The sequence below is a fragment of the Chiloscyllium punctatum genome, chromosome 15 (assembly GCF_047496795.1).
Source record: "Chiloscyllium punctatum isolate Juve2018m chromosome 15, sChiPun1.3, whole genome shotgun sequence".
Taxonomy (NCBI): Eukaryota; Metazoa; Chordata; class Chondrichthyes; order Orectolobiformes; family Hemiscylliidae; genus Chiloscyllium; species Chiloscyllium punctatum.
This window is the reverse complement of record NC_092753.1, coordinates 67,450,898-67,468,603: the sequence shown is the minus strand read 5'-3', so window position 1 is coordinate 67,468,603 and position 17,706 is coordinate 67,450,898. Positions and strand designations below refer to the sequence as shown.

Sequence of the window (17,706 nt, the reverse complement as noted above, 5' to 3'; positions counted from 1 at the left end):
TGATTTGAACTTGAATACAAAAAGCATTTTTCACTTTGCTTTAAGTACTCAAGTTCCTCATAATGTTTGAACAAATTACTGCAGATGCTGGAATCTGTGCTGAAAACAACAAATGCTGAACGTTTTGAGTCTAGATGACTCTTCATCAGACCTGATGTGCAGTGTGGAGGGGACAGCATTTATGTTATTGTTTGGGAAGGTGGGGGAGTGGTGGTGGGGCTAGTGGTGGTGGGGCTAGTGGTGGTGGGGCTAGTGGTGGTGGGGCTAGTGGTGGTGGGGCTAGTGGTGGTGGGGCTAGTGGTGGTGGGGCTAGTGGTGGTGGGGCTAGTGGGTATGGGTGCTGGTAGAGAAAAGATATTAGTAGTTTACATTCAGTGTTCTGCTATTCCCATATTCCAATCAATGGTGTGTCTTCTGCTAGACTTGAAAGGACAGTAAGTGGGATGAGGGATGACCTGACATGATAAGCTAAGAGAAAGGAAAGAAATGGTTCACAATTTAAAGGTATTGAACTCAACGTTGAGTTCGGAAGGCTGTAAAGTTACTAGTTGGAAGATGCGATGATGTTCCTCCAGTTTGCGCTGTGATTCACTGGAACACTGCAGCATGCTGAGGACAGGCAGGTTGGCACGCGAGCAGGACGCTGTGTTGAAATGACCAGCTACAGGAAGGCTGGTGTTCTGCTTGGGCACGGAGGTGTTTCACTGATTGGTCACCCAGTCTGCATTTAGGTTTCTCCAGTGTAGAGTAGGCTACATTGGGTGCATTGAATACAATACACAAAATTGGAGGTGGTGTAGTTGTGAAATGCTGCTTCACCTGAAGGACTGTTTAGGCTTTTGGATAGTGAGTAGGGAGGAGGCGAAGGGGCAGGTGCTGCAACTTCTGCAGTTACATGGGAAGGTTCTGTGGAAGGGGTTGGGGGTGCTGAGAGTGGTGATGGAATGGACTAATATATCCCAGAGGGAACAATCCCTGTGACATGCAGACAGAGGGAGAGATGGGCAGATGTGTTTAGTGCTGGTGTTCTACTGGAGTTGTCTGAAATGGCGGAGAATGATCCTTTGAATGCGGAGACTGGTGGGATTCAAAATGAGGATCGGGGTGTGTGGTTGACAGGTCCCTGCCCTTGCCGTTCACTCTCAGATCATTCTGACTGCTCTCCAGTTTCGAGATCCACTTTCACTCCTTTTGTCCTCTGGTTTCAATCTCGCTTTGTCCTTTCTTTTAGATTATCGTATCCTGTCCTCCCTATCCCACTTGCTGTCCTTTTCAAGTCTGTCAGGAGACACGCCATTGTTCTGCTATTCTCACATTCCGATCAATGAATGTAAATTACTAATGTCTTGCCCCCATCAGCACCCCACACCCACTACCGTAACCATCCCCCCCCCCCCCCCCCCGCCAAACTAATTACATAAATGCTGTTACTTCATACCTCACTTCAGCTCTGATGAAGTGTCATCTAGACTTGAAACATTAGCTTGCTCTCTCTCCATGGATGCTGCCTGACCTACTGTGATCTCCTCTAGCATTTGTTGTTTTCAGTTCTAATAATGTTTATCGTGTTGAATATACTTTCATCACCCTTCATTCTGTCTGTGTCCCACTAAACTCTTGTCAATGTTTAATTAAACTAAATACACAACTTTTAAATATTCTGTGAACATGGAGGGGACTTAAACTCCATGGCTGGTAGGTGCAGGTGAAAAACAGGAAATTAAGCAAAAAATGCACCTGCAAAATTTACAAACCCCAATTTAATATTGAGTTACTTATAGGTTGGGAGTTTCTTTGACCCTAACTGAGGTGGCATACTATACATGAGGAAATGTACTACTACACCAGATTGTGTGGGATCCCCTAACGGTCCAGACCTGTGCCATAACCCTGAAGGTGTTTTACCAGAATTTTCTACCCACTTAAAAAATAGTTAACGTAACAGTTTTCTGTGGGACATTGGGTAAGACCAGTGACACAGCTCTTTGTTAATGCCACGATTGTGTTAAGGAAATGAAGTACATTCTTTGTAGAATCACCACAGATCGACCCAGCAGGTATGACACGGTTCTTGAATCTTATTGTATTTTTAGTTAGGAGAAAGATAACGTATGCTCCCCACCAGTGAAAATGCAAATGCATATATAAAAAAAATTGCCTGAAAAATAATAGGTAAATTAGAAAAAGAACAAGGATATATTAAGAGTCCAATCGGTCAAGAAAGTTTACTCAGGCTGGCTTGTGGTGAGCTGAGGACAATGTAATGAGTGGCTGAATCCTATAGATCTGAAAGGTTGTAGGCTTATTGTCCACAATGTTGAGTTAGCCGGTCTTAACTAAGACAATGCCAGGGATGCAATAGATCATCACAGAGGTTCGACTGTGAACTGCAAATAGAGTGACCTCTGTTAATCGTTTTCCAGCCACCCCTACTAGAAGTGTATATATAACTGTTGAGGAAAGTGGACATTAGGTGTACTCTCTTGATAATTCTGCTTCAAACCTGCCATCATTCATTGAGGCTAATACATTTGAGCTCATTGCCAAGGTCCAGGGGTCTAGCATATGGTAGGGAAGGGGAAAAATTAGCAGTAAAATTTGACAAGAAATATAGAACATGATGCAAAATTGATAGTTGCTGGAGCAACTGTTTTTTTTTGCATTGAACTCTATTTGTTCCAAGTCTGTTCAGTCCTATATTTCTCCTTGAATTATGAGAATCTGGTGACTGTCTTGTAATACACAGTTGTGAAAAAAATACAAGGCTGGTCAGGGTGACAGCTGTTTCCATTACTTCATTTCAGTTAATCAAAGCTATTGTGTAGAAGCAGAACATGTGATATTATTTAAACAGCATTTTCCTATAATTCTTTCAACGCACTTCAGGGACCTTTAAAACATTTCCTTTGCTAAATCAGATATTTATAATTAAATTAACTGTGGTAGGAAATTAATACAAATTAATAGATTGCAAAATAAATGTCATATAAAATGTGATTTTTAAAAAAAAGTACTTTTTTTGCTAATCCTGCTGAGACTTTTTACCATTTGAGGAGTACAAAACATATTCTTAGTGCTTCACCCAGATACTAAACGACAATCAGGTCAGTTATAGAATAGGTTAGGTACGTGGTGAAGCTGCCCTGTTGTGCATTAACAATGTCCCTTAATCACAACCTCAGATTAGCTTTCCTTTAACTGCACCAACGTACAATTTTACATTAGCCATCATTGTGACCTGTAAGTCAGACAACTGAGTACTGCTGTTTCTGGATAGTGACTGCCAGTAATTGGATTGCGAGCACGTAGAGAGAGAAGACTTTCGTATCGTCAATCAGGGCAGAATTCAAGTTTAGGTTTGTCAGTTGGAAGGACACTTTGCTAATCCTTTGCAGATGGTCACATGATGTGTTATTATAAAACAGGTGCAGAAAATCTGCCATATCTCTCTATCTGAAGTTGCCACTATACACAGCTGTCATAGAACGATGGGTGACATTCACCTATTACAGCTCTTGGGAAAGATGGTCAGAGATTTGAGGGAGACAACCATGAAGAGATCAGGATTGTTGTGATAGTTGTAGGGAGTAGAGATGGGGATGGGGAATAAGCTGCACATAAAGAAGTGTAGCAATGAGTTGCTAGCTACCATGAGAGGCCAGGCCACAAAAGAAAGTTGAAGTTTTAATTGATGTACCTTGGGTGATGTTTCCATTGGGAAAGTGGAGGGGGAAATTCTTACCTCACTAACAGCAAGTTTCATCAGACAGTAATTTACTACACCATTGACTAAAGCCGAAGATGCACTTGCTTCTGGGTCCTTTGGAAGTATGGTGCCTGATAACAGAAGAAAAAGTGAGAAAGAAATAAATACAATAAATAATTTTGACTCCCTTTCACTGGAGAAAGATAGCTGAATCTGGAAGTTTACTGTTTTTTTTAATTCAAATTAATGGATTTTTAATGTTTTAATGTGCTATCTCTTTGTTTTCCCATAAATATCTGGGCCAGGGAATGGGTAAGGAAATGGCTGCTTTGCTTTTGATCCATCGGGTCCTGTCAAATTTAGCAGCGGAGTCTGAGTGACATTTCAATCTGCTTCCTGGCTTCAGAAGCCAAATGAGGCTGCCTGGCAAGCGTTTGGATGAATTGGTTTTTGTCAGTGGGCAGAGAAAAGAGGTACTGGGAATGGGTGGGAGATTGGAGGCCAAAAGATGAGCATCAGAGATGCCAAGGAACAGGGAATGGAAAAATTGGAAGGCTGACTGGCAAATTGGAGTCTATGGCCAGAATCTGGTGAGAGTTGAGGTAGAAAGATTGGAAAAGGGAAGCTTGTGTGTTGGATGTGGGGTAGGGAAGAGATCATATGGATTCATTTATGGATAATCTTGAGGTTAAGTCTAATTGTGACCATTTAAATCATTGTCCATTGTTATGAAAAGCCCATCTGGTTCGCTAATGTCCTTTAGAGAAGGAAACTGCAATCCTTACTTCGTCTGGCCTATATGTGACTCCAGACCCACAGCAGTGTGGTTGATTGATTCTCAACTGCCCTCTAGACAATTAGGATGGGCAATGAATGCTAGCCTAGCAGCAACACCTACATTCTATGAATGAATTTAAAAAAACAATCATCATACTCCCAAAACTCTGCTGGAAAAGCTCTTCCCTACTAGATCCAGCAGTTCGTGCCTCCCTTTAGCTTCTGGCTATATTGAGGTCTAGGTAACCTGACATCGAGGAAGAAAAGAGTAAGACCCAAAACTTTGTTAAAATGTTGAGATGATCCACTTATTTCTTTGGTATAGGTTGCTTACCTGCTCACCTCGCTTATCCCACCTCCATTAGAATCAGAACATGTGGACAGGAGTAGGCCATTCGGCCTCGAGTCTTTTCCACCATTGTGAGATCATGTTTGATCTGTGGCCTAACACCATATACTTGCCTTTAGCCAATGTCCTTAATAACTTTGCCTAACAAAAAAATTATCTATCTTAGATTTGAAGTAACCACTGATCCAACATCCACGTTTCCATTTGTGGAATAGAGTTCCAAACATGTATCCTTTGTTATTGGGAGTGCTTCCTAATGTCTCTCCTGAGTGATCTGGCTTTAATTCTCAGGCTATGCCCCTTAGTTCTAGAATGGAAATAGTTTATCAACCATGTTTTTTCTTGTTAATATCCTGAAGATTTTGGTCAGATCAACCCTTAACTTTCTAAATTCTTGTGAAAACAGGCTTAATTTGAATAATTCTCCTAACTTAAGCTCTGAAGTCCAGGTATCATTCTTGTAAACCTACATTGAAATTCCTCCTAGGCCAATGTATCCTTCCTGATGGGTGGTGCCCAGATCTTTTCACATTACTACAGGTGGGCTCTAACCAGTGGTTTGTATAACTGCAGCAAAACTTCTGCATCCATTGGAAGTGGGTGAGTTCAGAACAAGTTGCAGCTGAGAGTTTTAATTCTTAAACCCCAAACCAAGTAGTATGCTCTAAAATGGCATCTTGTTCATGTTAATAAATTTACAAATTAATTTAAACTTTTGGTATAAAAAAAATCTTGAATTTTTAGGAGCATTAAATAAACTCTATTTTGGATGGCATACATATAATTAATTATCCTATTTTGGACGTGAAATGTGATATACCAGAGAATAATCCATCAAAATAACAATAGCTTTCCAACTGTGTACTGCAGATAGTGTAAGATGGTAATACTTTGCTACTTACCAGTGAATTTGAGCCAACTTGAATTGATTGGGACCAGTTCGGGGGGAGGTGGGACAATTTTACAAATCAGATGGTCTACACCTGGGTTGGACTAGAACCAATGTCCACGGTGCTTTTGCTAACGCTGTAGGGGATGGTTTAAACTAATGTGGCAGGGGCATAGGAACCAAATGAGGAGTTTAGTGGACTGGAAGAAGGTAGTAGCTAAGGTCTGTAAGGAAGTAGATCATGAAGTCAGCGTGACTAAAGGGAAGAGTAGGCAGAGAGCCTACCTGGTACCTGGGAGTATGCTGTTCTTGTTCTTACTGAAACTTGGTTGAGGGAAGGGCATGATTGGCAAGTAAATATCCTAGGATGTAGATACTTCAAGCAGGATAGAGTGGGAGATAAAGGGATGGGGGACTGGTATTACTGGTCACAGGATATTACAGGTGTGCTGAAGGAGGACTCTATGGAGGACTCGAGCAGTGAGGCAGTATGGGCCGAGCTTAGAAATACGAAGGTGCGGTAACAATGTTGGGGCTGTAGTACTGGCCTCCCAACAGCGCGTAAGATAGAGGAACAAACATGTAAACAGATTATTGAAAGATTTAGGAGCAGCAGGGATAGGAGGTTTTAATTTTCCCAACATTGACTGGGATTCACTTATTGTTAGAGGTCTAGATGGAGCAGATTTTGTAAGGAACATCCAGGAAGATGATTATATAGAACAGAATGTAAATACTCAACTCGGGAAGGGGTCACACTGGACCTGGTGTTGGGGAATGAGCCTGGCCAAGTGTTGAAGTTTCAGTCGGGGATTATTTTGGGACTAGTGATCACAATTCCGTAAGTTTTAGAATACTTGTGGACAAAGATGAGTGGTCCTAAAGGAAGAATGCTAAATTGGGGGAAGGCTAACTATAGCAAAATTTGACAGGAGCTAGGGAATGTAGATTGGGAGCAGCTGTTTGAAGGTAAATCCACATTTGATGTGTGGGAGGTTTTTTAAAGAGAGGTTGATTAGAGTGCAGGACAGATATGTCCCTGTGTAAATGAGGGATCGAAATGGCAAAAAACATGGATGACAGGTGAAATTGTGAGACTAGCTAAGAGGAAAAAGGAAGCATACATATAGTCTAGGCAACTGAAAACAAATGAAACTTTGGAAGAATATCAGGAAAGTAGGACCAGTCTGAAAAATGAGGAATTAAGAGGGGGTCATGAGATATCTTTAGCTTAAGGAAAATCCCAAAAGCCTTTTACTCGTATATAAGGAGCAAGAGGATAACTAGAGAAAGGGTTGGCCCACTCAAGGACAAAAGAGGAAAGTTGAGTAGAGTCAGTGAAAATAGGTGAGATTCTTAATGAGTACTTTACATCAGTATTGACCAAGGAGAGGGACATGGCAGATGTTGAGATCAGTGATTGATGTTTGGTTACTCTAGGTCATGTCGGCATAAGAAGGGAGGGAGGGAGGATGTGTTGTGTATTTTAAAAGGCATTCAGGTGGACAAGTCCCCAGGTCTGGATGGGATCTATCCTAGGTTACTGAGGGAAGAGAGAGAGGAAATAAGCTTTAACAGATACCTTTGCAGCATCCTTGAACATGGGTGAGGTCCTGGAGAACAGGAGAATTGTTAATGTTATCCCTTGTTTAAGAAGGGTAGTAGTGATAATCTGGGTAGTTATAGACTGGTGAGCCTGACATCAGTGGTTAGGGAAGTTGTTGGAGAAGACACTGAGGGATAAGATCTACTCCCATTTGGAAGAAAATGGGCTTATCAGTGAAAGGCAACATAGTTTTGTGTGGGAAGGTCATGCCTTACCAACTTAATAGAATTCTTTGAGGAAGTGACAAAGTTGATTAATGAGGAAAGGGCTGTAGATGTCTGTATGTTGACTTCATTAAAGCATTTGATAAGGTTCCCCATGATAGGCTGATGGAGAACGTGAAGTCGCATGGGGTCCAGGATGTACTTGCTAAATGGATAGAGAACTGGCTGGGTCGCAGGAGACAGAGAGTAATAGTGGAATGGTGCTTCTCAGACTGGAGAACTATGACCAGTGGTGTTCCACAGGGATCTGTACTGGGACCACTGTTTGTGATATACATAAATGATCTGGAGGAAGGTTTAGGTGGTCTGATTAGCAAGTTTATCGATGACACTAAGATTGATGGATTACAAGATAGTGAAGGGGACTGTCGGAGAATGCAACAGAAAATAGTTAGATTGAAGAGATGGGCGGAGAAATGGCAGATGGAGTTCAATCTGGGCAACGTGATGCATTTTGAAAGATCCAATTCAAGAGCAAACTGTGCAATAAATGGAAAAGCCCTGGGGAAAACTGATGTATAACGCACCCTGAAGGTGGCAACGCAGGTCAGAAGTGGTCAAGAAGGCATACAGGATGTTTTCCTTCATTGGGAGAGGTATTGAGTACAAGAGTTGGCAGGTCATAATGCAGTCAAGAGTGTGGTGCTGGGAAAGTACAGCAGGTCTTGCAGCATCCGAGGAGCAAGAGAATCGATGTTTCAGGCTTAAGCTCATCTCCTGCTCCTTGGATGCTGCCTGACCTGCTGTGCTTTTCCAGCACCACTCTAATCTTGACTCTAATCTCCAACATCTGCAGTACTCACTCTCACCTAGGTCATACTACAGTTGTATTAGACTTTTGTTTGACCACATTTGGAATACTGTGTACAGTTCTGGTCGCCACATTACCAAAAGGATATGGATGCTTTGAACAGAGTGCAGAGGAGGTTCACCAGGATGTTGCCTGGTATGGAGGGAGCTAGCGATGAAGAGAAGTTGAGTTGACTTGGATTATTTTCAATAGAAAGTTGGAGGTCGAGGGGGGTCCTAATTGAGGTCTACAAAATCCTGAGAGGTGTAGACAGGGTGGATAGCAAGAAGCTTTTTCCCAGAATCGGGGACTCAATTATTCGAGGTCATGAGTTCAAGAGGGGACAGGTTAAAGGAGATATGCGTGTAAAGTTGTTTATGCAGAGGATGGTATGTGCCTGCAGAGGTGGGCACAATAGCGTCACTTCAGATGTATCTACACAGATACATGAATGGGCAGGGAGCAGAGGGGTACAGACCCTTAGAAAATAAGTGACAGGTTTAGGTCGAGGATCTGGATCAGCGCAGGCCTGGAGGACCGAAGGGCCTGTTCCGGTGCTGTTGTTGTCTTTGTTCTTTGATTCAAAAGAGTCCTAGACCTCTGATTCATGTGGATACATAGGTAGCTAGGGATTATCGAATAGCCAAATGCCTCTTTTTAAATATCTTAGCACAAGCCTTGTGTTTTGCCGTCACTTGGTTTGTTTCCTCCCTTGTGCTTGCCAGTCAGCCACTCCCTTTCAAGTTACCACTTTCACATTGTCAGAAGACAATCAACAATGGGGAGTGATGGTTTCCAGCCCAATGATCTCTCAATCCCATTTTCCTACACAAGTTTCTGGATAGTGAGCCATGATGGAAATCTTTGTCAGTTGTGTGAAAATCCGCTGAAGGAATGGCCTGGGCTTGTGATGTTCTCTGTGGTAAAATTGCTGCATAGAGCTAATACATTTGGTTTCCTTGAGGCAAGTGATTTCAGCAAATGAAGGAAAACTATTAGAGGAGAGAAAGAAATCTTTTAAATATTCGCTGCTAATGTGGGGCCTCAGTAAATTCCAGTTTGGTAAGTTAAGTCTTTGGATCATTTGAATAACCTGTCCAGAACTGAGTTCATTCGGACTAACTATATACCACTACTTTCTGAGTAGTATTCAATAGCAACAGCGAGAAGGTTTCCAGCACCTTGCCTAGTGTGATGTCCCTTTAACTGGGAAACATCAGTAGTCCTGTCTCCCCTCTCTCCACCTTTGGATGGTGGCACAAAATTTTCAATCTGGAATTGAGAACCTGATAATTTTGGGGTGCCAATCCACTGCCAAATCTACGTCACTAATATGCCACTATCTACACACACGCACGCACACACACTCAAATTGATTGCAGACCAGTTTGGCATCTATTTAGTGGCACTGAATGCTGGTAAGAAGTGGGAGTTGGATGCTGAAGCATGATTGGGTTGCTGTTATCTTGCAGAATGTCAGGGCATCAACCACCTCTGGGTGCAGAAAAAAACAGCCAAACAACCAATGAGAACACTCATGATGATGATGAGCATCTTTGCCAACATCATCTTGAATTGTAGAAAGCTAAGGGCTCACTTGCTGTAGAAAACCACTTCCTGGTCTAACTAGTTTGTTGCATGTTAGCTGCTAGTTACAGGTTACTTTGATATAATAGATACTATTACAGAAACTTTGACAGAACCTAATGTCATGGCTCACTTTTTCAAGATCCTTAATTATTTTGCCCAGAAGTCCATAAGACCTCACTAAACTGGGAGATGTTTATAACACCCCTTTATTAATCACACCTTTGGCCTTCTGTACAACACTCTTGTTTTGAAATTGTACCATATCCCAGTCCTCACCACCATAGGAAATTGAAACTCAAGCCCCATTGTACACCAAGAAATGGAAAAGACATAGATATCTGAGAGCTTGCCAGTTTGCATTTCCGTTGTATTTCCTATGCTTTGTATCTGGAACTAAATGCCCATCACTAATTACAGAAAAACAAATTGTCAGTTTAAAATTGCACAGAATAATTTCTTAGCTGTTTTGGCAAACTTATTAATGTACTTATTTGAAACAGGTTGAAAAAGATCTATTAAAATGCTTGAAAGAGTAACTTACAACAAAATTTCAAGTATTCGTTTATTTTTATTCTATTGCATAATGATCTACATAGCTTGGCTTATATACACAGTGGTAAAAGCTGTTGCGAAGCCCCTGAAAAGAGAAGCCCCACAATGAATCCTAATATTTGTTGTATGTATTTCATTATATGTGTTGTAAGAGCAGAGTTCTGTTGCTGTGGCAAACTGCAATACCCTTTTTTTTTTAAAACAAAAAGACTGTCTTGGACGAAAATAAATGCAATAGAAAGTCTGTGTTGATGTTTATCTCCTGTGCTGGTATGTAATCCTTCACATGGAACAAAATACCAATCTCTTTTCCTCAGTATTGTTTGAAAACAAAATGGGATCAGGAAGTGATATGAGTAAAATAATTATCAACAAAGCTACTGCATGGTTTTAAATAGTGAGGTACTTCTATTGAAATGTTCACAATAGATGAGTAAGTTTGCTCATTAACTTTAATTGAGTCACACAGATGAGAAAGTCCTTGGTCAATTCTAGCTCTGAGCTGATGGAAATTATTACCACATAGTCAGAAGAGTCTTCAACGGACTTCAGATGTCTGGCTTTTGAGAGGAGAAAGGGGTAACTATTTATGAATACAGTATAGGCATAGTATGGAGTTGATCTTTAGATACTTTTGCCAAAAGAGAAAGCTATTCACCTTTTTGTTGAGGGCAGAGCTTTGAATAATAATATCCATTGTAGCATTCCATAGCGGAAATTCCTAAGCTGAGTTAACATTCACAAAGGATGGGAACACTTAGTGGCCAGCCCCTGAGCTTGAACCTCTACACTTTCTGTATTTGTGGTTCAATTCATAAAGTTACCCAATAAATTGTCATCAGAATTGTAGGTAATGAACAAAGTGGTTGCACAGAGGAAAGGATCTGGAGTGAGGTAGGGAAATGTGAAGTACTGAGGCCAGAAGGCAATTCAAATTTTTTTTAATTGTAGAAGACTAGAATTTGTGGGAGGAGTGAAGTGATTTGGATGTTGATACACATAAATCACTAGGCAAAAGGGAGGACTGCAGATGAAGAAAATCAGACTCTGGATTTGAGTGGTGCTGCAAAAGCATGGTAGGTCAGGCAGCATCTGAGGAGCAGGAAAAGCGACGTTTCTTTCCCACCTATCCACTCCACCCTCCTCTCTGACCTATCCCCTTCATCCCCACCCCCATCCACCTATTGTACTCTTTGCTACCTTCTCCCTAGCCCCAACCCCCTCCCATTTATCTCTCCACCCCAGAGGCTCCCTGCTGAAGGGCTTTTGCCCGAAATGTCGATTTTCCTGCTCCTGGGATGCTGCTTGACCTGCTGTGCTTTTCCAGCACCACTCTAATCTACACGCATAAAAGACTACAGGCTGGTTAAAAAAAAAATTGACAATCTAATAGAATATTAGCCTTTATCTCAAAAGGGTATGAACGTAAAAACAATATATGAATGTGAATCAATATGATTGGAAAAATAAATTGTGGAGAGAAGGAATCATATGAAGGCATCTGGAGCAAAGGCTGATAAATGGAGTTGAGGGAGTGATTTAACTGCATGGTGTATGAGGCTGAAGGACCCTCCTGTTCCAATGCTGGATTAGGATGTTTGATCATTTGTCAGACCCTTCCCCATATATCACACAGCGCTTGGCAATCTTGTAATAATGATTTTCATAACCATATGCATTTTTAAGATGTGGCATCAACATAGTATTAAAGTGGGAAACTGTTTTGTTATATGATGGGTCAATAATAGCATGAATGGTGCACAAGAATTAACTTTTAATTAATATTTGTGTTCCCTTTGATAAATCTTCAAGTTCCTGAGTCATTAATCTACTTTTCCTCAAAAAAAGATTTAAAGCTGAAAAACATGTAAAATAATGGAAAGCTGTTGGGAGCTATCACAGGCAATTTCAGTCGTGCAGATAGGTATGCCTTCAGACTCTGTGACAAATGTCACTGCACAGTATTTAAATTTGTTATTTGCATGGGACTAATCGGGAGCAAATATCAACATGCAGTGGAAAAAAATGCTTGTGTAAATTAAGGTAGTTAAAAAACAAATTCTGGCATCCTGCAGGAACACATGACCTACAGAACTCTGCTGGATACAGCTGAGATTGGTCATATTGAGTATTATTGGACCTAAATTGAATGAGTGGTCCCGGTGAGAATTTAATCTCGGAAGAAAGGAAAACCAGACAGTCACGTAACTAAGTGGCCTAATGCTTCCAGATTCACCATTTACTGCAGACAAATTATTCTGTAGGAAGTTCATCCTCACTCCCCCATCCTCACACGTGCTCTGAAGAGCACTAAATCGATTGCAAGAAGATACTGATTCTTAGACATGATTTTGAATATGATGGTTGTTCCCCCCAAGTTCAAAGAAGAAAGTGGATGTGCAGGTGTATCCATGATAATCACCGAGATGGCTATGGAGTCCCAGTCTGGAGCTTGTTCCTGACTCTGCTGACAAGCTTCTGTTCAAATTATATTGAAGTCTACCCCAATATCATATAAAGACTAGCTGCAACTTATTTCCCAAGGTAGTAAACATTATAACAAACAAATTGGAAAGATTAGCCACAATCAACTGAATAAGGACATGAGAGTGTTGCTGTTCTGCTGGTTGGAAGGAGTTTGCTTAAATGAAATTGATGGAAGAGGGACTATTTACAGTACCACACCTTTCCAATCTGTGTGAGTACAGAGCATAAACACCAGCCTCTCTTCTCACCATAAATATACCTGTAACACAGTTTAAACAATAATAGGAGTAAGAAATCCAACGTCAAGTGAAAGAAAAATTGATTTTGAAAAAATGAATTCATGTTAGCTTGAAGCAGCTGTTTGAAAAGCAACAGTATACGAGAGAGCAGAAAGTGGACGTATAGCAGCACCTTGTGCTACAGAGCCAGTATTGCAAAAGAAAAAGTTCAGTGATACCCAGAACCTATTGTGCTTTTTTGGGACACATGTTCACTGACTTACAAATTTACACATGTATGTGAACATACACAATGAACTGGAAAGGGTTTTGGCAGCCACGGGAGACCTGTGCTGCCCTTTCCAGAAAAGGCCAGCCAAACCCACAGGCTGTGACAGGCCTCTCCTGGAATCATGGCTGTGGGATGGAGCTCCCACCCAGTGAGAGCTCTTTGCCATTCAGTGGCTAATAATCAGGACAAGGCCCTGATTGCTAATGGAGGAAAACTCCCTGGAGTGCCAAGAGCCAAGGTATCAGGTATCTCATGTTGAGGGGCATAGGAAGTGTTGGAATAAAAGTACCAATTAAATGGGCTCCTAGTTAGCAACTCCCTGACGAGTCTCTTTGCTTTGCATCAAGACCCCTCTATTCCCCTGTATGGGAGGGGCTAACAGGAAGCCTGATAGCAATAGGCCTAATTGTGGCTGGTTAATGATTAGAGTGGTGCTGGAAAAGCAGAGCAGGTCAAGCAGCAACGGAGGAGCGGGAAAATGAAGAACTCTTGCCTGAAACATCAATTTTCCTGCTCCTCATGATGCCTGACCTGCTGTGCTTTTCCAGCACCACTCTAATCTTGACTCTAATCTCCAGCATCTGCAGTATCCACCCCTGCCTATAGCTGGAGGTGGGTTGAAGCTCTTAACTAGTCTTTACTTAGGCACTTAAGGGCCTCCGTTAGTGATGGGAGCAGGAATGTTTGGTTTGGGTACACCACCACCTAATTAATTGCCCTTCCCTCACTGGTTCTGAGTGGAAAATAGTTCCCAATCAGTGTGCAAATGGACTGTTTCCACCGGCATTTGTATTTTTGTGATTTTAATTTCTGTCCAGCTGAGAATTGGGTCCTTCCGCCTGCCCCACGTGATAATTGTGGAAACATTTCTACGTGAATAACTTATATATATTCATGATTCATCTAAAGCTAACCTGGGGTAACAAAATGTATGTAAATAATACAATTCTGTTCTTTTGGAAACTGACACTCCTGCTTATTCAGCAGCCAGTGTACTGGGTGTATATTTTCTATTTTTAATAAACTTATCTCTTCACCTTTTGTAGTTAGATTTTTATGAACCAGACACTCCTCTGGTGACTGCTGTAACCGATTACTTCTTATGATCAAAGATAACCTGAAACAGATTTTATTTGTGAGAATTCCTAATAGTTTTGTTGTATTTTAATTTTTCCAACAATGATCATAAATATATCCCGAAACTTGTAAAGTTGCTTTGTGTTCGCAAAATATATTAGGGGCATGATTGGAGCTATCTGGTTGGGGTGGAGTTGGAGGTAGTTGTCTATCAGTGTAAAATAAACCAGTAGAATTGGTGAAATGGTTGGCATAGTTTGCTAACAGAGTACATCGGCATGAATCCAGATGTTGCCATGAATAGAAAATAATTAAATAATGTTGTTGAATTAACACTGTGATGTTGCACTGAATTATATCAGGATTTGTATTATCTCTTATGGGATAATTGGAGTACAGACAAGCAAAGGTATTTGGTCAAAGAATGTTTTACACTGCATAAAATATAGCCAGAGGTTCGTTCTTCAATGGTGGACGGTACAAGAAATATTCAGTCAAAATGATCAGCTTAAATACTTTTGAAGTGGCCAGCATCTTTGAAAATAGACATTTGATTCACTAAATGAATGATACCTATGAGATGCAAGATTCCTGTGTTGGTCAATAAAATGAATGGATGAAGTTGATGGTATGGAGAACAAGTGGCTGTCATCATTATCACAGTATCTTAGTGTCATCTCTGTTGGTGTTTACTCCTTCTCTCCCACTCTTTGTGAATCACTGTAGTCTCCCAGTTCCTCTTCTGTATTTCTCAGTTTCTCTATATTCCACTATCTGCATTTTCTGCTACTGTTATGTATGTCTTCTGCAAACCTTGCATTATTTCTCCATGCCTCTCATATACTACATGTCAATTTCTCACTCTGTTCCTCTCTGTATGTTGCTCATGTTTCATTTCCTGCTTGCCTGTCGCAATAACATGCATCCAAACATAAGGTTCTTACCTTCAGATTGTTCAATTTAAAAAAAACTGCCTTTGCGTCAACAACGATGGCTGTGCTTGGGGGAGAAATAGGATGAGCAAGGACTGGACAGAGAGAGAAACAGAGTGGCATTTGGGAGCTAGCATCTGAGCCTATCAGGTCAGCTGAGGTAGTCATCTTGTTGCTTAAGAGAAGGATAAAACCAGCTAGTAAGATGTGTCTCTATTTTTATGTGACCAAACTGATAACTGTATCTTTCTTTACCCAGCACAAGCAATGACCACAGTGACTGCAATGATTGGAGATACCGTAACACTGCCTTGTGAGGCGAACCTATTTGGTGATTTGAACTTGGTGTCGTGGAGAGTGGTGAGTCATTTATAGACCTTAAGCAGGGGGCGGTGACGGCCTAATGGTATTGTGACAATATTATGGCTTTGAGAGGTGTATTTTGTCCTGCTTGTTTTTTCAGAAGAGGAGTTTTGAGATAGAGGTGCCAAACTGTTTCTTCTAAGCCATAAAATAAACTGCTTGTGAGGCTCTGGGTGTTTTTTTAAAAGATAGAACAATAAAAGCAGTATGAATGGATAGAGTCAGGCCCCCACAGAACCAGGGTTTTAGTTTAGCCTTCAATGGTGGTTTGGGTTTTGGAGTTGGCTGTGGAAGCTATACCAAATCTTGCTCAGCCACAGCAAAACGCTGAACTTTTCTCTCTCTCTCTCTCTCTGCCAGAATATTCTCTTGGTGATCTTTTCTCCTGCACTGCATAAACGGCGCATATGAAACAATCTGTTTTACTGAATTTGTCTATGCCAAGGTTGTGTTTTCAGGATGTTACACTACTGGAACAGTTGTGGTTTAGTAGTTAAATAATCTATTAATCTGGTAAGCTTTCCAATAGAGTTAAAGTTAAACTAATTCTTCTTCCTTTTGTTTGTATTTTAACTGTATTGTGAGAATAAATCATGTTTTGCATAAAATTGAGAGTGTGGTGCTGAAAAAGCACAGCAGGTCAGGAAGCATCTGAGGAGCAGGGGATCGACGTTTCGGATATAAGCCCTTCATCAGAATTCTTCTCCGTGTTTTGCATACAGCCTTGTAGTGTGACCAGTCAAATCACATCTGGAATGCAGTACCTTACACTTGCCTGTAAGTAAGGTAAACGGTAGAGTCAAGGCCATCTCCTTGATATATTTTGAGGGGATTTTGTCTGGACTATAATATATAGTATAGTTAGACTGTTAATCCAAAGAGGCAAAAGTGAGGACTGCAAATGCTGGAAATCGGAGTCTAGATTAGGTGGTGCTGGAAAAGCACAGCAGGTCAGGCAGCATCCAAGGAGCAGGAAAAGCGATGTTTCAGGCAAAAGCCCTTCATCAGGAATGAGGCAGGGAGCATCTGGCGTGGAGAGATAAATGGGAGGGGGGGGGGGGGGTGGGGCTGGGGAGAAGGTATCCAACAGTACAATAGGTGAATGGGGGTTGGGATGAAAGGGATAGGTCAGAGAGGAGGGTGGAGCGGATAGGTGGGAAGGAAGATTGGCAGGTAGGACAGGTCATGAGGATGGTGCTGAGCTAGGAGGTGGGGGGGAGGGGAAATGTCCTGACATAAAGGATCGAAGAGCTGTATGTTATTTACATGGAGAAAGACTGCAGCACAGAGAGATTTGGAAGTCCTCCTGCAAAAAGCTAGATTCCAAATTGAGTCGGTAGCAGAAGGCAAATGGAATTTTGGCCTTTATTTCAAAGCGAATGGAGTATAGGAACAAGGAAATCTTGTAAAAACTATATTACTCTGAATGGTTCTGCTCACTATCTAAGGAAAGACATACAGACATTGAAGGCTTGTGCAGAGAAAGGGTCACCAATTTTGAGGAGGGGTGTCCTATCTGAGGATAGAGAATGTGTGCAATTTTTTTACTGCAGGGATCAAGGTTGGATCATTAACAATTTCAAAGCCGAGGTAGATGTTTTTATCAATAAGGAAATCAAAAGGTATGGAAAAGGCAGGAAAGTGTTAAGGATTATCAGATCAGCCATGACCTTATTGATCAGCAGCATAGAAACAATGAGCTGAATGCTTCTGCTCATCCATCTTCCAAACTAATGCGTTTGTAAGCACAGGTTATGCTTCCTTCAGGATTCAGATGGGATCAGGAATTTTACAGGGTATGTCACCTGCCATCCATGCTACAGATGACACGATCATGTGGCCCAGCAAGACAGC

At 41.3% G+C, this 17,706-nt stretch overlaps 1 protein-coding gene across 1 annotated transcript in view; it reads left to right on the top strand.

Annotated features, from left to right (window-relative positions):
* The window catches only part of alcama (activated leukocyte cell adhesion molecule a), a 302,351-nt gene that overhangs the window by 232,851 nt on the left and 51,794 nt on the right, over positions 1-17,706 (top strand). Inside the window, exon 2 of the mRNA XM_072585386.1 lies at positions 15,749-15,849. Coding sequence (XP_072441487.1) covers positions 15,749-15,849 — 101 coding nt within the window. The remainder of the gene's footprint in view (positions 1-15,748; positions 15,850-17,706) is intronic.